At 38.6% G+C, this 21,972-nt stretch overlaps 1 protein-coding gene across 1 annotated transcript; it reads left to right on the forward strand.

Annotated features, from left to right (window-relative positions):
- Nucleotides 1–1,899: 1,899 nt before the first annotated feature.
- On the forward strand, nucleotides 1,900–18,932 carry LOC117301590 (serine/threonine-protein kinase Chk1-like). The gene is made up of 13 exons (XM_033785619.1): nucleotides 1,900–2,004; nucleotides 5,102–5,204; nucleotides 5,934–6,033; nucleotides 6,961–7,084; nucleotides 8,304–8,438; nucleotides 8,804–8,992; nucleotides 9,392–9,496; nucleotides 12,032–12,118; nucleotides 12,854–12,953; nucleotides 14,059–14,245; nucleotides 15,928–16,059; nucleotides 16,665–16,766; nucleotides 18,366–18,932. Exons 2-13 carry the CDS (start codon nucleotides 5,140–5,142, stop codon nucleotides 18,459–18,461), a joined length of 1,422 nt encoding a protein of 473 aa, XP_033641510.1. The 5' UTR covers nucleotides 1,900–2,004; nucleotides 5,102–5,139; the 3' UTR covers nucleotides 18,462–18,932.
- Nucleotides 18,933–21,972: the final 3,040 nt, after the last annotated feature.

The following is a 21,972-nucleotide window of genomic DNA, read 5'->3' on the forward strand; positions in this document are numbered from 1 at the left end:
TTCCCTTAATTAGTTATTCCATTTGTCTTATGTGTATACTTACCTCAGTACTCATTAGGATTGAGTAGGTTAGCCAATGTTGTATAGCTTAAAAGCTTTAAAAGAAATGTAATAATGTTTATAATAAACAAAGTTTTAAAATTAAGTTTCTGAGATTGGAACTATAGTTTTGTTGTTTTTCGTAAGGAAAATATTCTGGTGCTTAGGAGTAAAACTATTATTCGTGCAGAAAAGTTTACACACATTTTAAATTGTTTAGGTTATTTCAAAATGTTTTGTGGAATCTGAAATAGTATTAATCCATGATTTAATTGCCACTTCTTTACCAGTTTTGTAACTCTTTTTAAGGCCAGACGTCTTTTTATATTAATTATAAAAACTGTTTACAGTTAACACTACTTATATTTTGTAGCTATTTCTTACTCAATTGAAATTATTATCTAAAGGTTTGCATTTTAATTATTTGAGAACATAATTTTGCATACTATTTCTTACTTATAATTCTAATGGTGTTTTTATAAGGATGTATTTTGGTTTAATTGATGAACTAATAGTCTGGAGAAACGCCAATAAATCCCCCAGGAGAGGCTGCTTAAAGTTTTATATAAGGATTGTTGTTTGTGTTTATATGATTGTGCATGGTTTGGAAGGGAGACTATGACTTTAATATATTAATAATAATGACTTATTTATAGCGATCGATCTGCCACTCAGTGACGCTCAAGGTGCTTCAACATTCAGTATTTGCCGGAAAGGTATTTTGGAGCTACATTTTAGTATGAGGCCTTTTTCCTATACACTGCACCATGTAATGGTTTACAAGGTCTGTGGGTGCAATATACAGCCAATCAAACCAGGAACACCAGGGGACCCCCTAAAAAAAAAAAAAAACAGAACCTTCGGCTTTGTGTCCCATTTGAAGGACGTACGAAGCAATGGCCTCGTGTCTTGGACTTGTCGATGACTGGGACTCGAACCTACACTCTGCTGAACAGAAACACCTGGGGCCCAATTTCATAGAGGTGTAAGCATACAAGAGCACGGCCACCACACGGCAAGGTTTTAAAAGCATACACAAATAGCTAGGCAAACTATTCTTGGCTATTATAAGCAAGCATTATATGGCTGCAGTTTTTGCTAAGCTTGAGTCAGTAGGGTGCTTTTATCTGGGGTGTGTTTTGACGGCGGTAACCAAAAACTGTTTCGATTGTTGGTCGTTGGTTCTGCTGTTCAGACCGACTGAACAATAACCGAGTTGTGAGCTCAGTTACTGTTTTGGTTATGACGTCAGAACCAATTATAGGTTACAGCCGCCAAAACGTGCACCTGCTCAGCACGCCACATTTTATTCTAAACTTCAAGGGGAACTTTACTGGGTATTGTTTTTCATGAATAGATAATGTTGCTTCCGACAACTTCCAGAGTGTAGTTTTTCTGTACAAAAGCTAATGATCACTCTCATGCCCCCCCCCCCCGCCCCCGCCCCCAAAACCCCGCTCAATCCCAACTATCTTATTTTCAACAACAGAGGGGGCTATACAGTTTGCAAAACTTTTCTGCTGCATAATACCCAGTCGCCTAAAGCGCATGTACATTGTAAATAGGGTTGCTGAAAGTTTTCAATGTGGCAGGGCAACTGACTAACTCTTTAGACTAATTCATTTTATCAATAGGGGTGTTGTATATCCACTCTGAAATTCCTTTGGATTTATAGAACACATTTCACAAAATAACCAAAAGATGGTGCATATTCTGCAATTACAATAAATTTAAAGAGTAAAATAGTACCATTGTAGTATTTTTTGTCCAATTAATTTCGATTTGAAAACTTCATGTACCGCTTTCCAACTTTTCTAAACCCATCGTATTGTTATCTTCGATCATTCCTGTGGTGTTTTTTTGGTGACAGTGCATGTGTCATTATAATATTATGTGTTATTTTTTTGAAGTGATTTTGCAAGCTTGTTTCGTCACTTTTTCGACAACGTAAACCACAATAAAAAGGTAAGTTAAGGTTGATTTCTAGTAAAGTATGGACCAGTAGTATTACCGGTCGTAGAGCCTGTGTATGTGACGGCTGTGTAAGTGAACAATTTTGATGAGAACGAATGAAAAAAAGTGTTGCACGCTTCAATTCACCAATCTCTGTGACATGTGTGACTGTGGGAGGGGGAGGGGGAGGTGTCATTTCCCCCTCCTCAAATGTGCAAGTCCCATTTTATTTCATCTTGTTGTGAAGCCAAGGACTTGTTAGTTATTTGCCTATATGATTTTAATTGGTCTTGTTTCTGTTTAGCCTTTTTTAGTTTTTATTGTTAGGCGCATAATAGAGGAATCTTTTATTCATAATGCGCCTTATCAAATGCTGTTTATTTATTATTATTATTATTAAGGACTCCCAGAAAGTCAAACTTAATCACTGTAGCAAGACGTTTAAGTTAAGAACCCATTCATGCTAATTAATATTAATAATATTATAAATAACAAGAATTTATTAATAATAGTAGGGATGTCAAAACGGGTCACGTGACACGCGTAAAAATGGCGAACTTTTTCACGTCCAGTGTCAATGTTTCATCTTCCAAAAATTATTTTAACAAAATGGAGGAGAATAAAATTTTTTTTAACAAAATGAATGTATTAAGACCACTTTGATGTAGTACTTGATTGAATTTGACACTTACTATAATTTTAGTTTTCTAGAATAGGGCAATTTAAATCCGTACTTTGCGCTGAAAACATCGCTTTTCTGCGTCCCGTCGATTTATTAACTTTTTGTTTCCGAGCGTGATGAAGTTTTTCGTTGTGGTTGTAGTCTCACGAAATATGTCCCAATATTGTCATACTTCCCCTTAAAATGAAGCTTAGATGTTTATCTTTTCATATTTAACCCGGGTCAGGGCGATAAACATGATCTTGAATTAATAAAACACCGAACAAATGTAGCGTTTGATTAAACGCAATGAAAGCCTGTCAGCCCGCGATACAGTTGCATACCGTTGGAAAGCCCCATTCGTGATCTAACGAATGACAGCAGTGTCAAAGTTCAAGAACGAGGCAGTTTCCGATGAAAGCGCAATCAACACGAGGGGTTGCTCAAGTTTTATGCACCTATCCGGTACAGAGGTTGTGTATACAGCTAGTTGTCTGGTTTCCACCTCTTATAAAGAGTAACGCATGCAGCACACGGCAAAGCTGTTTACGGGGTGACGTCATTGGGCCGAAACCAGACTATTGTATGCTGCGCAATGGTTTTGCAAAATGGAGACTACAGCGCCGCGTCCCCCGTGAGAAGGCCGGTTTATAGTCGGTCGCGCGATGGTCGCGCGACGGAAGACTTGCGCGCAATCCTAAGACTGAGGCCTAAAAACCATGTCTTTTTATGATCGCGCGTCAAGATTTCCGACGCCCGACCATCGGGCTTGAGTGTGCATTGTTGACGTTTCCAAGGTTAAGATCGGACGTGTGGAAAGTGTCGCAAGTATTGTTTACCAAAATTGAAGAATAACAGCGGGAATTTTAAATTGTTTCTAGAGAAATTTTGGTTGTTTATAGAGTGTATTCATATTATCTTCGAAAAACAAACTTTTGAGTTGATTTTTATACTCTTTCAGTGTCATTAGTGTTCGGTTTTCAGAATTCAGTTCTCATTTTTTTTTTCAATTTTACTAAACTTTAACTGAAACGTCCAGTAGAGTCAGTGCACAACCTAGCTTCTGTATAAAACAATTATCAGTCTGTAAGTTGGAGCAAATTAAACACAGTTCAGTTTTTCTTTGATTTTTAATTAACATTTACTTTTATTAATAAATAACTTTAAGTTTAACACATATTTTCTACAACAACTGCCCTTATTTTGATGAAAATTCTTGAAACAACAATTACACCTAATTTGCATATTTAAAAAAAATAACAAATTTAATTAATTAACAAATTAGTTGGTGGATATTGTTTTTGCATACATATCCTAAAGGTATCTTGCTTTCCTATTCCTGGTCCAAAAATGAAGGTGGTGACATATTTACTTTTTGAGATATTCCTTTTTGAAAACGTGAGTTTATTATAGAACGGGATTCAAATAACCACCAATTATGCATAATTTGCATATTTAAGAAACAAAACAATAAACAGCATAATGGTTTTTTTTGTTTTTTTGTTAAATTATCTGAAATGAATCTCACTTTCCTATTCCTGCTCCAAAAATGAAGGTAGTCAGACATTTACTTTTTGAGATATTCCCTTTTGAAAACACAAGTTTATTCATTGTTTATTTATAAAACCGGGATCAAATTACCCGCAATTAGGCATAATTTGCATATTTAAAAAACAAACAATAAATAAGATAATGGATTGTTATTGTTGTTCTTTATTTTCTTTTGAGGCACCTGACTTTTCTATTAGTGCTCCAAAAATGAACATTGTCAGACATTTACTTTTTGAGATATGTTCCTTTGAAAACATGGGTTTGTTCAATGTTTGTTTGTTTGTTTAAAAAGCAGTGAAAAGTCAATATTCACACCTTTCACTAATCCCTCGGGACTTTAGGTCTTTCTTTAAAACTTGTTAATTTAAATTCCTAGCAATCAAATTGTTTTATTTCTTCTATTCTCATAAAACTTTTTGCAAGGAAGTAATATATTTAGGTTTTGTGCGACTTGAAACCTTAGTTTGTTAATTAGGACCCTGATAACATTGTTATTTGTTTGTTTATTGTTTACGTTAGTTGCTATTAGCAACGGCCTTGTTGAACTTGACCTGTAAATTAATCATAACTTTGGAATCCCTTGACCGATTTTCTTCAAACTACCACCTAACAACTCCTATCACTGTGTTCTTTCATTATAGCCACATTGCAAAGCAAAAAAAAAAACATTATAATTTCAACTGACATCCCTAATAATAGCGTACCTGGCTCTGTGGCTCTTTTGTATACATGTGATGTCACAGGTCACATCGTCTATAAATCCAGTTATTATTATAATAATAGTTTCAGTGTCGTAAGGAGTATGTTGCTTCCTCCGTCTACCTCCGGCCACCTACCACCGGCAACTTTTATAAGTGTACTATATCAATTGTCTCTTTTTGGGGTAACTATTTGCAGAATGTGTGGGTAATTATCACACTCTACCAGCAGGCAGGATGATCACCCCATTTGTAGAGGGCTGGGACTTTGTGCAGACGTTAGGCGAGGGGGCATATGGCGAGTAAGTATGTAGTCCAAGTAACTTAAATTATCTACAAGCAAACTTTGAAATCTGCGGTTCTGATTGATCAGCCCATTGCAGCAATGGGTGTGATATAAACCTTCATTGGTCAGAAGTTCTGGCCCCCCTTCACACCAGTGTTGTTGTAGCCACGAGGGGCGTTGCTGGGGGGACCCACCCCAGGAGCCGATTTCATGATACTTTACGCAACTGCGTAAGTCCACTTGCGCAACGTTTATGGCATAAGTTGCGCCATTAACGTTGCGCAAGTGGACTTACGCAGTTGCATAAAGTTTGGTGAAATCGGCTGCAGGAGTCACAATTTTTGCCCAGCACTCATAATTTTTGCCCAGCACTCATAATTTTTGCCCAGCCCTCTAAACAAAGTACACTGTGCCACCCACCCCCTCACAGATTTCTCCCAGACTAAATCAAAATATTGTCCACTGTTCATTGATCTGAGAAAAAGTCACTGAGAAAGAACAAAGTCAAAACTTATTTCATGGCCCCATAACATAAACACTTTGGAAACTATGCATCAAGCGTACACGTCTGAAGCTTGCACTTCATCTATAAAGGCCCAATAATTAAACAAGAATAATTTTGCTGATCCACTTAACCTTGGTGGACTTCGAAAAAATTTGATTTAAAGCCCACCACTAAAATTGGTTTAGCTAGAACTTGACACTTTGAAGAATAATGATTACTTATTTATATTTCTCTGTACAGAGTGAAACTAGCTGTCAACCAAAGCACTCAGGAGGCTGTGGCAGTTAAAATATTAAGTCTTGATAAAGCACAGGGTGCTGCAGAAAACGTCAGAAAGGAGGTAAACAAAAAAAACAGCTTTTGCAAGCCTTGAAGTGTTGTCATTGTAGCTTTTGAGAAAGACTCTACTAGTTTCTAAACATAAGACAGTTCACTATTTGCATTTTAGGTTGCTGAAGCTCCCATCGCATCAAATTTGTTCTCACTGAAAATTATGAAAAAATGTAGCCAGACAGGCTTAAAGGAACATGTTGCCTTGGATCAGACGAGTTGGTCTATAAAAAGCGTTTGAAACCGTTGCGAACTAACACGGTCGGCCATTTATGGGAGTCAAAAATTTGACTCCCATAAATGGCCGACCGTGTTAGTCGACGAGGTAAAAGGAAAACCGTGCAGTTTCGAGGCATGTTTGTGTGGATCATTATGTTCTACTTTTACAATATCTTTCTACCCATATGCATTTTATAACAAACGGTTACAAATGCTTTTCAAAGACCAACTCGACCGATCCAAGGCAACATGTTCCTTTAAACTGTATGCAAATGGAATGGACATAGCAGCAACTTTTTACGGGAATGGTACTCCAGAACTGTACTACAGAACTTTTAGCCTGCTAAACAAATTGGTCGACCTCATTTTGCAACTAGACGGAGTGGCAACATATTTAAAAAAGAAGGACGTACTTCAATGGGAAGTGCCATACTTGGCTTGTACTCCTAGGGACAAGCTAGATGTGGTGTGGTCGGAGTCATTTGGATGTACATGTACATGTGCACACAGACCGGTCCGTTTGTAGCAATTTCAGACTGAACTCATTTCCAGAACTTAACTAAACAACATTGTAGGGTCCCATTGTAGACAGCCAAAGCTATACATTCTAGCAAGACCAAACCCATCGTACGTTTTTTTAGGCCGCTTCAAAAGTTTCGGTGTGACCCAGCTATAAGCAGTTTGTGACAGCTACATCTATTTTTTCATTATTTCTTAGGTATGCATTCATAGGATGTTGAACGATGAGCACATTGTAAGGTTTTACGGCTCGCGTAAAGAAGGAACCATTCAGTACCTCTTCCTGGAATACATGAGTGGGGGAGAACTGTTTGACAGAATCGGTAGGTGTAGTAACTTGCAAAGTCTCTATTTATTGTTGTGTTACCAAATGGCTGTTGTTGAGTTCAGTCTTGTACAAATAAAGCTAGTCGAGTTCATTGAGTAAATGTTTCCACAACTGCTGGTTGTAACAGTAAAGGGCCCAATTTCATAGAGCTGCTTAAGCACAAAATTTTGCTTAAGCAAAAAAATCCTTGCTTAGTAAAATCAGATTACCAGCCAAGACTCCACTCAATTGTTATGCTAAGTAAACAACAGCTAAATACCAGTCACAAGCAATGTATATCGTATAATATTTTGGCCAGTAACATGTTTAAAATAAGCGAGCTATTTTCGTGCTTAAGCAAATTTTTTGCTTAAGCAGCTCTATGAAATTGGTGTCGTGCCCGAGCGGTCAAGTGCATCAGAATCAAGGTCTGAATGGTTCTGTTCAAGCCTTCTTTGCTTAGCTCATAACTTCAGTGATTACCCAATGAAAGCAATTGTCGAAACAACTCACATAACCCACAGCAATTGCTGTCGTGCCCTTTGCTTTTTATGTGGTTCACTTTGGGAGATGAAACAAAAGTGCTTCAAGACACCCGAGACACCAGTAGATAAAGTGCCGTGTAAGACCTGACTGTTGTTTATTTTCTTGATACTGAATAGGAATCCCTTATCTTTGGGTCAGTGCAGTAAGGCGGTAATTACAATTTCAAATTTGTGAAGGCATTAAAAGAAAAAAATGTGTATAAACTTGACAATAAATTAAAATCCACACACAAATTTAATTTTAGAAAGAGATTGATTCTTTTTGCCAAGCAGTTCAATGTCCTTTTGGAAACCTCTCCTTTAAATCGTTTGCAGTACCCGCTGCTAAAAACATAGGTTCGAACTGCCTCTAGCTACCGGACAATCTTGGTGGTTTAGTTGGTATGACACTGCTCTAGAGTTGCAAAGGCCGTGGGTTCGAATCCCATCCGAGTAAAATGCCTATGTGATTTTTTTTCACAGGACTCTGGTAAGTACTGAGTATACAGTGCTACACACATCGGTGTATATGGGTAAAAAAAACAAAAATTAATACTCTCCTTATCAGTTCACCCTATTTATCAGGAGCTCCAAAATATTTTTCGGAACCCAAAAACTGCAGTACAGTTAACCACCCTGTAGCTCTGAGCTGACAAGAAGTAAGCCAATTTAAATATTTCATAAAATTATTTTTTTAAATTTGTGTTTCAGAACCCGATGAAGGAATGTCACCTGCGCAGGCTCACCGATACTTCGGTCAATTGATGGGCGGAGTCGAATACCTCCATATGAAGGGGGTCACTCACAGAGATCTGAAGCCAGAAAACCTGCTCTTGAATGATAATGGTAAGGACCCAATCCCTAACCCCCATAGGCACCTTGTAAACTGTTGTCTATCACATAGAGCCACAATGGATGAAATTGAATGGTGAGACAGTAGGAGGGTTGACTGTAGATGCATTCACCACTTGATGTAATATTGCAGGCTTTTCATGGTTTATCACTCAACACCACATTGGATGATATTGAATGGAAAGACGGTAGGAGGGTTGAGGATAATGGGTTGACTGTAGATGCATTCACCACTTGATATATTGTTGCAGGCTTTTTTATAAGTTTATTACCCAAAACCACAATCAGATGATATAGGATGGTACGACAGGAGAGGTTTATTTAGTTTTTATAAAACTTATTTCTCCCCCTTTTTACAGATAACTTAAAGATATCAGACTTTGGTCTTGCCACTGTCTTCAGACATCAGGGTAAAGAGAGACTTCTTGGGAAATGTTGCGGTACTCCCCCTTACGTAGCTCCAGAAGTCTTGAAGAAACAGGAGTACCACGCTGAGCCGGCAGACGTCTGGTCCTGTGGAATCATCCTAGTTGCTATGCTAGGCGGAGGTGCGTCATATTTCTCAGAGGGAATGTTAGGCCCAGAGTAACTTGATGAATTAACGCCAGTTTCTTTGGATAAATTCCCTTTAAATTCTAAAGAGGGGCACCAAGGTCAAAAAAACAGTTTTGTGATTCACTTGTTTTCCAATAGATAGTGAATTTGAGTAAAAATCTCTAATCTTGCATTAAAGTGGTGTAAAATGCCATTGTGTTTAATACCCTTCATTAATCTCTTGCAACTTTGATGACCAATTGAGTCAAAATTTTCACAGATTGAATATTTTATGCATGTTGTTGGGATACACCAAGTGAGAATACTGGTCTTTAACAATTACCAAAAGGTTTTCATTGCCTTTAATGGCCTTAAAGCATCTGGCCGATGAAATTGTCTTGTTTTAATAACAGAGCTTCCCTGGGATGAGCCTACTTATAGCTGCCGAGAGTTTTCTGATTGGCTGGACAAGAAAATGCACCTATCACCATGGAAGAAGATTGATCCATTGCCGTTAGGTAAGCAGGCTTTTATTTATATATTTTTATTTGTTTTATTACAATTTACACTGAAAAAGTTGCTACAATTCATTAAAAGGTACATTCCACAAGATGAAGGTATAACTGGAAAAAAAAAAGTAATACACAAACACTCAATCTACTTAGGCTGAACAAAATAATTTTTGTGTTTTCGGTTACCCGACCGTCCCTAGAAAATCACGCCGACCCTGTATCTTTTTATTTAAAAAAAACGTATAAAATAAAATATTATGGTGCCGACCCTAAACCTCATTTTTGTGCACATCGTCCTGGTATGTTTCTATGTTTTTTCCTATATTTTTTATTCATCCAAACAAGATTGTCAGACACTTGGAACCTTTGTCATTTCGTACCTTGGTCACTTCAATCGTACGTACCCACCGGCACGCCGCGTGTCGTCCCGTCCTTCGGATCGTTATGATTTCGTCCGTCCACACACACACACCACACGCACCAGGACCTTCTCGACAAATTCAGTTGTTGTGTTTATATATTCTAGAAGTGTGCTTGCAACACTTGCGCAAATTGAAGACGTGCCTATGCAAATTAAAACATTTTACCTGCGAGAATGTGCACATTTCCAACATTGCGCATTGGAATTTTGAACTTGCGTGATTACTTTTTTTGCGCGGTTCTGTGACGTACTTGGGCTCGTCGAAAAAGGAGTGCAGGGGTGTTTTCAGAAATTTGTCACTCCGTTTATTTGCAGATAAAGTTGGGGGTCAAGCATTGCAATTTCTGAAAAGTTATTTTTTGCAATTTTGTTTTTATGACTTAAGAATACATTAATATAAATGAGGAAAGTGTTTTTGAAAATGTTTGACAAGGGTCAACACAAGCATGGTGCCCCACCGAGACGCAATCGATCGAGACTTCTCAACTCCTTTCGTTGCATGCATGTGCTGTACATGAGTATGTACATATACATAAACATGTACATCTAAACCAAACATGTACTATGTGTGTACGTGCGGCGTGTGTTTGTGCATGCCGTGTACTGTGTGTGTCACGGCACCGCATGTAAAAATAAATAGTGTTTTTCGCTGCAGCATCATGGCGGCACAGCTGGGGACAGGGGGAGTCTTCGCATTGCTGCAAGGGATCTAGCATGGTGTCTCCACAAACCTCACATATTTATATTTATTCATTTACTTTTACATAAAAACTGCAATAAAAACATGTTATTTGTTCTTGAAAGAATGGTTACATGTTCTTGTGTTTGTATTTGTACTCAAACCATCCAATTTCAACGGGTGTTAATAGACCTTATGCACATGACGTCATTTCAGTACGGCACCCCCGCATTGAGGTCAAAAGGAGGTTGTTCATTGGCCAATCTATGTGCGTTTCGATTATTTCGTCACCGTTTGACCTCAAAGATGGCGGCTGGATGACGTCAATGCATAAGGTCTATTAAGTCAGATACATGTATTCACAAATCAGTGAATAGACAGTACTGCATGTAGGGACTATTGATATTTACATAACAAATTTGACACGGTCAGTTTTTCAATTGAGTGCGCAAAATAAAAAAAATATCGGAACATTAGCCTACCCTAATTTTTAGAGCCATAAAAACTTTAAGCAAAAAAAAAAGTTATTGCCTACCTACCTACCCTATTCTCCTGCCACAGTGTAATAGGAAACACAACTATTCTTTTGTTCGGCCTTATCAGAAAAAGCAGGGCAAAAGTTCATAATTAATAAAGCTTTCAAGCAGAAAATACTGCTTAGCAAGGTTAATTGCTAAGCGAAATATTATTAGTGGGGCACCAGTTGTAAGAACGCATACTTTATGGAATCTTGGCTGGTAACCAGTTTCTGTTAAGCAATATTTCTCTGTGCTTAACAAGTTTTCATGCCTGACATGCTTTTTTAAATCGGGCCCTGAGCTTGAGTCCTGTCCGCTTATCTGCTCGGCCACAACACGGCCAATGACACAACCTGGTTGTTGGTTGGTAGGGTTACCCTGCCTTAAAAAAGGGCTGAGAATGTTCCAGAATCTAAAGCATCAACACCAAAACTGTAGTAACTTGCAAAGTATCTTTTCTATATAGCGCCCTCTCTTGGTTGTTACTGTTTAGTGTTGTTGTTGTTTACAAAATGGCTGCGGTTGAGTTCAGTCACGTATAAATAAAGCTTGTTCAGTTAAGTTAGTGATTGTTTCAACGACTGGTTATAACAAAAACATACTTTACTGTTTCTTGATAGGGCTAAGGTGCATGTCCTGCCTGAACATAACTCACAAATACTCTGATACATGTAAGCCAGGGCCCAATGTCATGGCTCTGCTTTTTGGAAAGCGTGAAATTTGCGCTAAAAGTACCGCAAACAATTCATGTTATTATTTCTTGTATTTATCGCTTGATCTTTAGTACCATTGTTACAAAAATATACATGTCATATTTTATAAACCACATGGGAAACTGACATGGTAGATTTTGAAAATATATTTATAATAGTAAAACAAATAAATCAAATAAAATGTAATCTGATTTTTGACTATTCTTATAGCATTGCTACGGAAAATCCTCTGTGAGTCCCCGCCAAAGAGATGTACATTAGTGACCATGAAGAAAGACAGGTGGTTCAGTGGAAAAAGTAAGTTGGTAATCCAGTATGCCTTTCATACCAAGACAACATTATTATCCCTATTCATCGTGCATACTTTCAGACCAATCCTCCATATTCCAAATCCCTTTATACACCTGGGTTAAGAGAAGCAGTTATGGTTAAATGCCTCGCACTAGGACACAATGTTTTTTGTTTTTTTGTTTTTACTGAGCAATCGCCTCTCATCAATAGGCCAGAAGGCCACTTCAGGGTGAGGACTTCACTAAACAGCCTTGGGCTACTGACCAAGTCAACTGCCCCCCAGGGGAATGTTGCCACCTACTCCTGGGGCTGAAATAGGGTTACCCCCTTCACGGTCCCTAAGGATATAGGCAAACATGTAGGTATCATCCACTCCTGTCTGGTAGAGCAGAATGCACTACCTTCCAAATTTGTTTTGAAGTTCTTTGCTTAATGTCACAAGTATCATGACTGGGATTCGAACCCACATTCTGCTTTTGACAAAACCAGAGCTTAGGTCTGGTGAACTAGACATCTCAGACATGACATGCCACAAAAATGACTGGGATTCGAACCCTTCCTTTAATGATACAAACATCAGGACTTGAGTCCGATGCAGTAGAAATTGTTTGATTTTTGGTGATTGGTTGTTGATTATTGGTTTTTGAGTATTGATCATTTATTATTGACTATTGATTATTGGTTATTGATCACTGACTATTGAACATTGATGATTGATTACTGATTATTGATTGTACGCAGTGCAAACACACAGACTACCGTCCAGCTCACCTACCTCATCAGGGTCCTTCAAGAGGATATGCTCGGGGAACGATCTATCGCCAACCTCCAACATCAGAAGGTAAAAGCACGACCTCCTTCACTGATTCTAATAATTATAACAATAGTGGCTTTTTGTATAGCGCTCATATCTGTCATTAAGTGATGTTCAAGGTGCTTTAAAGCCATTGGACCCTTTCGGTAAACAGTGTTGTCCAAGGCCCACACTTTGTGTACCACAACTTATATATAAAATAACAAACCTGTGAAAATTTAGGCTGAATCGGTCATCGGAGTCGGGAGAAAACAACGGAAAAACCAACCCTTGTTTCCGCGCATTTCGCCGTGTCATGATATGTGTTTCAAATAAATCCGTAATTCTCGTTAACAAGAATTTATATTGTTTTGCTGTTTTCTCAAAAAGTAAAGCATTTCATGGAATAATATTTCAATGCCTTTGAAATGGAATAATATTTCAATGCCTTTCACCATTGCCTTCTGTAAACCCTGTAAGTTATTTGTAAATCTGTGAACTTTTTTTTTTTTTTTCTGAACCGAAAGGGTCCATTGGCTTTAACATGAATTATTTATCTAGAAGGAGGTGTACAGCTACATTTTGAGTATGAGAAGCATGAGACCAATTCCTTTACATAGCACCATGTGCTGTGGCGCATTATGCAGCCAGTCAAACCAGGAACACCGGGGCGAACCCCTTCTCTTTATGATAAGTGCACTGGGTTCTTTTATGTGCATTACCCAAAACACAGGACCTATGGCTTTTTGTGCCATCCGAAGGATGCAATAATGATGGTTAAGTGTCTTACTTAAGCTCACAAGTGTCACGACCGAGACTCAAACCCACACTTTGCAGAAACACCAGGGGCCGATTTCACAAAGCAATAAAATTCATCGCAAGACAAATTTTCAGTATCACCATAGAGATTTGTATTGTGACATCACACTTTACTTAGCAACTACGATTGATTTGAAGTTACGATCAATTTGAGACCTTTGTGAAATCGGCCCCTGAGCTTGACTCCAGTGTTCTTATCCGCCCGGCCACAACACGTGGGCGGCCATGACCTCTGTGGCATCATTGTAATTCCAGGCCTTGGTTAGAAAAATCAATGTTGCTTTCTGCACACGGGTAACTCATTTTGAAATCTTTGGAACTTTTATTTTTACAGAGAAAGCCCGGCCCCTTTCTCCAGCTCCCAGCCTATTCCTCATTTACTCCACCACGACCCCCAAGTGCCAGAGACGACCAAAGAATCAGTTGAAGAACTCATCCATGGAGTGAGTTTTTCTCAACCCGTCCACATTGACTCAATGTTACTGAGTAGTCAAATACAAAGCACACCAGGAAGCTCACAGGTGAGTCACAGAAAAAACAATTGTGCTTCTATAGATGACTAGAGCAGACTAGTCGAAATGTTGAGACCAAATACGAACCTAGTCCGTGGCATTGAAATCAATAACAAGAACAGGGATGAGATTGTTCAGACTTTTGGCTGAATTCAGACTGTTTATGTCGGCCTGGTGAAGAAAATATTTTGTTCCACAAATAAAGTAATCCTGCTCATTGGTCTACTTCTCTAGTGCTTTGGATACTGTTTCCAAAAGCTCCTTGGAATCTATAACCCCAGGGGTTACCAAATGGTAGAAATGGCATCATTTCAACATACTTTTGAATTTGTATCCAAGTTTCAGACTTTTTCGTTAGTAATGACTCTCACCCCTGGAAGAAGTCCCCTCGATCAACCAATGACCAAGCAAAAGTAGTAGTCCCATCCGATTTCCTACCTTCTGCCCAGGTACCAATTAATAGGCAGGACAATTCGTATTAGAATTGAGACGTCTTCCGAATTCCGAAAATATACTTCCCAGTAGTGGAATAAATAGTAGCACAAGTTCTCAAAAGAACATAATGTTCACAGCAAAGAAGATATACACAAGGTGTTGGCGCAAAACAAATTGACATCGATAACTCACCATGCAATTCCTCCAAAATCACATTAATAGATTTTTTTACCAGTGGTAGGACAGGTTTGGGGCACAAGGAGCAATTTGGTTTCTGAAGATGATCGGGGGCTTCTGGCTGGCTTGTACAATCAATCAATCAATCAATCAATCAATCAATCAATCAACCGCAGAGACAGCAAGGGTCCGTTTCGCTGATCTCCTGTGTCCACGTCCTACAGGCTCAAGCCACATGTGGTTGATTCCGGCCAAGTTGTTGGGCCCAGGATGATCAAGGGCGGCCTCTAGGTCTCTTCCAGCCAGGAGCTGGTGCTAGGCCTCCCCTGGAGTTGATAAAGATGCTTAGAGTTTTTTTTAGCTGGGATGTTGTCAGCTAGGCGAGCGACATGACCGAAGAAGGCAGAGGGGCCGAGTTGAATTAGTTGGTTAATGGGGGCAGACATGTTCTTTGGATGACCTCATTGTTGTTGACAAAGTGGAACCACTGGATGCCGAGAATTGATCGTTGACACCTCATGTGGAACGATTCTAGTTGGTTGAGATCTGATTTGAGGAGGGATTTGGCTTGTACAGTTGAATGAATTTCATTAAAGGCAGTGGACACTATTGGTAAATACTCAAAATAATTGTTATCATTAAACCTCACTTGGCAAGGAGTAATAGGGAGAGGGTGATAGTATAAAACATTGTGAGAAACTGCTCCCTCTTAAGTGACGTAGTTTTCAAGAAAGAAGTTTTCCATGAATTTGATTTTGATACCTCAGATTTAGAATTTGAGGTATCAAAATCAAGCATCTGAAAGCACACAACTTCATCTGACAAGGGTGTTATTCTTTCATTAATACCTCGCAACTTCTACGACCAATTGACGACCAATTGAGTTCAAACTTTCACAGGTTTGTTATTTTATGTATATGTTGAGATGCACCAAGTGGGAAGACTGCTCTTTGACAATCAACCAATAGTGTCGAATGTCATTAATTATGAAGGGTCAGTCATCTGTGCTATTTCATACCTGAAATTCACATCATCTTGTAACTTTTATTTTCCTTTACCCCTACCCCTCCTCCTCCTAGACCCCAATGCAGAGATTTGTCAAACGGATGACCAGGGTATTCACAAATCTCAAATCAGATGATGCAATCAAGAAGCTGACTGCTGTGCTGGAGAAAATGGGCTACAATTGGAAGAAGACAACGGCTCGACAGGTAGGTAGCCCCCCTCCCAAATTCACTGCCTATTACGTGAATCACTATTAGGAGTAGACCCCTAAGCCTGGACAACAAGTGCGACTAGCGTCATACTCATATTGATTGCTTAGTCAAGTCGCGACTACCGTCTTTCAACTACTCGGTTAATCAGGGCGCCACTAGTATAAAAATAGTCACAACTACCTGCTAGGTGAAATCATTGTGTCGCTATTCAGGACAACATAATTCACTTACGAAACACAATCGGACGTCAGTGACACAATCCTTCAATCCTTTCATCGTGAATCTTGCTATTGCGCCTGCGGCAAACATTCGCCTGCGGCAAACATTATGCCGCAATGCATCTTGGGAATTAAAAAATTTTCACTGCTAGTGTGGAAGTCGCAACTATTTCAGGCGCAACTAGTCGAGTAGTAAACTTCACTGATCGCCCAGGCCTAGTTGCCCAGTTGAGATTGGTGGGTGGCTCAGGGCATGACAGTTTCTCTGGGTCACCGTCCTTAAAATTGAAGGAACACTGATCGAAACGGAGCGTACTCTACCTCATATTACAGAACTCCTATTGTCCATCTCTTGACACATTTATATTCTTTCCAAATCAGGTGACCATCACATCGCTAGACCGGCGAAAGAATCAGTTAATCTTCAAAGCACATTTGCACGACATGGACGACAAAGTTCTCATAGATTTCAGATTGTCAAAGGTAAGATTCTAACCCTAATTTTGAGCCTCTTGCTTTTTCTGTGTGCTTTCTGCCTCTCTCTCTCTCTCTATTCATGTTTCTCCTGAAGACGAGCAGAGTATACAGTTTGAAACGTCGAGACCACACTGGCTCTTTTGAGAGCCAATACTTCCTCAAAAGAGATATACACATGGTTGTACCAGCAAATTTACGAAATTTTTTTATAAGACACCTTTTGCTTGTTCTGTATTCTGGTTGGCTGAAACGCGGTCACGTGGGATGAACTACTATAGTCTAGTGATCGCGCGCCCGTGTTTTGCGAGTAATAGTACTTGAGTGGGCACTAGTCTTTGAAAATAGTGCCTGGTTACAGCACCCTCTCTTGACTTGAACCGTGAACAGCAACTTCAGACCTTCCTTTTTTTTCCAGATTTCTGTTCTTATTTCACATTTAAGACCGAGCTGTGTTATAAAACACATATTGACTGGCATTATTCGGTAACTAGTGTACGTCTATTCCCTCTCGGGCCTGTGAGTGACCAGAAGAGGGGCCTACTTCACTCGGCCTTAGGCCTCGGGGGAAATAGGTCGCTCTTCTGATCACTCAAAGTCCCTCGGGGGAATAGACGTACACTAGTTACCGAATAATGCCAGTCAATATGTGTATAATAGTTTCTTCCTATTTATCCACACCATGCCAAGCTTCAAACAATACTTATTTCCACTTGACTGCTTCTGTTACACTTATACACCTGTTGATGTGTGTTGTGTTGTCTTTTAGCCTTCAAGCAAGAATCTGCTGGGGGCTAAGAGCAGGCCATTCACTACTTTGTTCATTTTCTATTTTTGAACATAAGAAACCCAGCTTGAATAGATCTTTCTGGCTTCCTATTCTAGAACTTTTCATCTGCAAGTTGTTGCCATCACGTAGAAATAGTGACACAAGGGTCCAACTTCATAGAGCTTCTTAAGAAGAAAGTATAATTGCTTACTTAATTTCTGCTAAGCAAAATTAAGCAGGGTACCAGTTACATTTGGTACATAATAAAGTATTTTAGATGGTTGACTTATTCTAGTAAGCTTAATTTTGGTTGTGCTGTGCTTAAAGGCAGTGGACACTTTTGGTAATTACTCAAAATAATTATAAGCATCTAACCTTACTTGGTAACAAGTAATTGGGAGAGGTTGATAGTAAGAAACATTGTGAGAAACGGCTCCCTCTGAAGTGAAGTTGTTTTTCGAGAAAGAAGTAATTTTCCACGAATTTGAGGTCTAAAAATTAAATTTGTGGAAAATTCCTTCGTTCTCGAAAACTACGTTACTCCAGAGGGAGCCGTTGCTCACAATGTTTTATACTATCAACCTCTCCCCATTACTCGTTACCAAGTAAGGTTTGATGCTAATAGTTTATTTGAGTAATTACCAATAGTGTCCAGTGTCTTTAAGCAGGGCTATTAAATTATACACTGAGCTTGAGTTCTGTGCTCGTAATTGTTTGACCACAAAAGGCAGTGCAGCACAAGATGTTACTCTTTCAAAATGCATTTCACTGGAGCAGAGAAAAGAGTGAGGTTGCAGTGTTTGTTGCAATTTCAAGAATCCATCATTTTATTTTTACAGGGAGATGGTCTGGAGTTCAAGCGACACTTCATGAAGATTAAAGCAAAGCTGGCACACATCACCACGAAAGTACCGCCGCTCACCCCTTTTGTCTAAATGGACTAGGCTACAAGGGGTCATGATGAGACTTCACCGCCATGAAGGAATCAGTATTATCAGCAACTCAACATTATTTTTTGAATAATCCTCTATCGCTGCGATCAAACTATTGAAACGTTTTCAAACAACTATCTTGAACATCTGACGTCTCACTTTGAGGCTCATGAATAACGCCAGATGCCTGCCAGTCTGGACGAGGTACCTGCCAGTCTGGACGCTGCCAGAGGTACCTTTGTCCTCCCATTCATTACACATGAAGATTCGCAGTTAATTCACACATAGATGTAGACCTACACATACTGAAAAGTGAATAAAACAATGCTGCATTCAGACAATTGGAAGTGCAACCTGAAACAAAAAATTACCTTGGACCAATCAATCCACAGATATGTTCCCGGTGTTCCTGGCTGTGGCTGTTGTATGCGCCGTAGCACCTTGTAAACCCTTATAAGGTGCTACATAATTGGGTCTCAGAGTTCATCACTGCAATATTACCTATCTTTTTGAAAGTTTGTATATACTCAGCACATTGAGTACCTTATTTGGTAGACACTTGCGCTGTATAAGACTTCGATATTATATGGAAAGCTTGTGTAAATGCATGTTTTCCTAGTGAAATCATTCGGCCTATAAGAGCAGTGTGGATAAAGACAGACGACCAGTCTTAAGTACCACGGACATTTCGCAGCCAATGACCTCATAGACCTGCACAATTTCAGTAGGGCGCCCTCACCTAGAGGTCAAAAGGAGGTTGTTCACTGACCAATCCTGTGAGCCGTGCATACAAATTTGTGCGTTTTGATTGTTTCGTCACTATTTTCCTCTAAGGTCGTGGCTGGATGACGTCACTGCATAAGGTCTATTTAGGGTGTTGTTTGTGCTTGTTTGCTCATCATAGACCTCGGAAATTCCCAGTATGTGTGCGTTAGGCGGTGAAGAGGTGCATGCTAGGGATCAAGTTTGATGCTAGCTAGATCTCATTCAACAGTTATGGGATTGTGGAAAGGTCTATATGTAGGAAGTTAAAGCTGTTATATAAGAACTTGTTTTTATGTCATTCTTTTCTTTTTCTACTTTTCACTTTTAACCCACGGTGTCAAGTTGCTTGTTAAAGACACTGGACACTATAAGTAATTGTCAAAGACCAGTCTTCTCACTTGCTGTATCTCAACATATGCATCAAACAACAAACCTGTGAAAAGTTGAGCTCAAACGGTCATCGATGTTGCGAGATATTAATGAAAAAAAAAACACCCTTGTCACACCATCCTTACTCTATGGTCATACGTAGTTGTGTGCTTTCAGATGCTTCAAATCTGAGGTCTCAAAATCAAATTCGTGGAAAATTACTTCTTTCTCGAAAACTACATTACTTCAGAGGGAGCTGTTTCTCAATATGTTATACCATCAAACTCTCCCTATTACTCGTTACCAAGAAAGGTTTTATGCTAATAATTATTTTGAGTAATCACCACTAGTGTCCACTGCCTTTAATGAGAGGCTGCAAGGTCAAATTGAGTTTTATGATGAACTCATTTCCAGATAAATAGAGTCATCATGAAAGTGATGAATTATTGGGCTTTCAGATGGTAATATTGCACTGGAGGTTTTGTACTGGTATGAACAATACAAATCAGTGAGTTTTAGGGTTGAAATATATCTATGGAAGATTAGTACGTGTTTCAATGAGCTTTTGACTTAAACAATTTGCTGCTGAATCTTTTGTATTTTTGTCTCTGTTTTTCATCTCTTTTCTATTCCAAGAACCAAAATAAATGTTTAATCAGGTGTCATTTCCAACCATCATCTTAATTTGCTAAGTTAATAAACAAAGGTATGCTGGGGACCAATTTCCTTTGATATATATTTTTGTAACTTGTAGAGAACGCTTTCTACTTACGTTATTAAAACAGTTTAACAATAAACATTTTTCTCATTTTCTCATTTGTTGTGTTTATGTCATAAATGTTAGGGTTAGTATCTAGGCCCAATTTCATAGAGCTGCTAAAGCAGACAATTTTGCTTACTGAGACAGTCAGGAACACCAGTCAGATATAGTGCAGGTGACATGGTATTTTGGCTGGTAACCTTTGTCTGGTAAGCCTACTTTTGCTGTGCTTAGCTACTTTTTTATGAACTTTGGCCGAGGGTTTGGTCAGGCTACTCACTCCTACAAATCACATAAGATTGCCTGTTCTTTCTGTTTTGTTTTAGGGTTTGCAGTCTTTAGTTTTTAAAATAAAACCATGAACAAATCAAGAGAGAAAATTGTCCCAAAAACAAGGCTATAGCCTTGCGTACTTCTAAAATTTTGCTTGAAAATGCGTACTTATCAAATTTTGCTTGAAAATGCTATTTATCAAATTTTGCTTCTGCGTACTTAACAAATTTTGCTTGAAAATGCTGCGTACTTATCAGATTTTGCTTGAAAAAGCTACTTATCAAATTTTGCTTCTGCGTACTTATCAAATTGTGCTTGAATGTACTTATCAAATTTTGCTTGAAAATGCTTCAAGGCTTTAGCCTTGCGTACTTATCAAATTTTGCTTGAAAATGCTTCAAGGTTTTAGCCTTGCGTACTTATCAAATTTTGCTTGAAAATGCTGCTCTATTACTCGAAAGGTTTTATTCTAATAATTAATTTGACTACTTACCAATAGTGTTTACTGCCTTTGAGTGTTGACATAAAAAAGTACATGATCCTAGTTTTAATCTAAGTTTATAACAATTGCATTTATTGTGTTTTTCACTCATTAAATTTGAAGGGTGAATTCACCTGAAAAGCTGAAAAGGTTAAAAATGTTACTTGTCTGTTTGTTTGCATTTGAATTTTTTATATATTTGACTTTTCAATCATAATTTATATATAAATTTTATTATTAAAGATGCTATGTCAGATTTTTGGCCGATTTGACCCAGAAAATTTGATTTAAAATTAAATAGGTATTTTGATGGGAGTCGAGAAAGTTACAAGCTTTCATTTGAGCCATTGCTCGAAAAAGTCCGCCAATTATTAGTAGCAGTGAAATTAAGTGCTCAAAATTAGTTTTTGTCAGGATCCCGACAATATATCACATGACCAATTCTTATGTGTTTTATAAGAAACGTTTTAAATTTTTGTCATGGTTCCTGACCATTAAAAGTAAAAGTTAAACTTTTTTTCGTTAGAGCGAGTGATGCTCTTTGAAATACAATTCACTTAGAAAAATCTATTTTTTAATGTATCTTTAACTCTATATTGTCCCTTCATAATCAAAAAAATAAAGTTCCATCAAAACGTCTTGGCTTTGGTATCACCGTTACCATAGGGTGCGTTCGTTTAGCTTCCCCGGGTCGACCCCGGTGTGTGCCGTTTTCTTTTTCCAGGACGAACGTGTGCAGATCATTACCCATGTTCGTCCTGGAAAAAAAACCGCCACACACCGGGGTCGACCCAGGGAAGCTAAACGAACGCACCCTATGGCTTGTCCCAGGGACGTTCGTGATATGCAAATTACTCACGTGGTGT

This window comes from Asterias rubens, chromosome 17 (genome assembly GCF_902459465.1).
Source record: "Asterias rubens chromosome 17, eAstRub1.3, whole genome shotgun sequence".
Lineage (NCBI taxonomy): Eukaryota > Metazoa > Echinodermata > Asteroidea > Forcipulatida > Asteriidae > Asterias > Asterias rubens.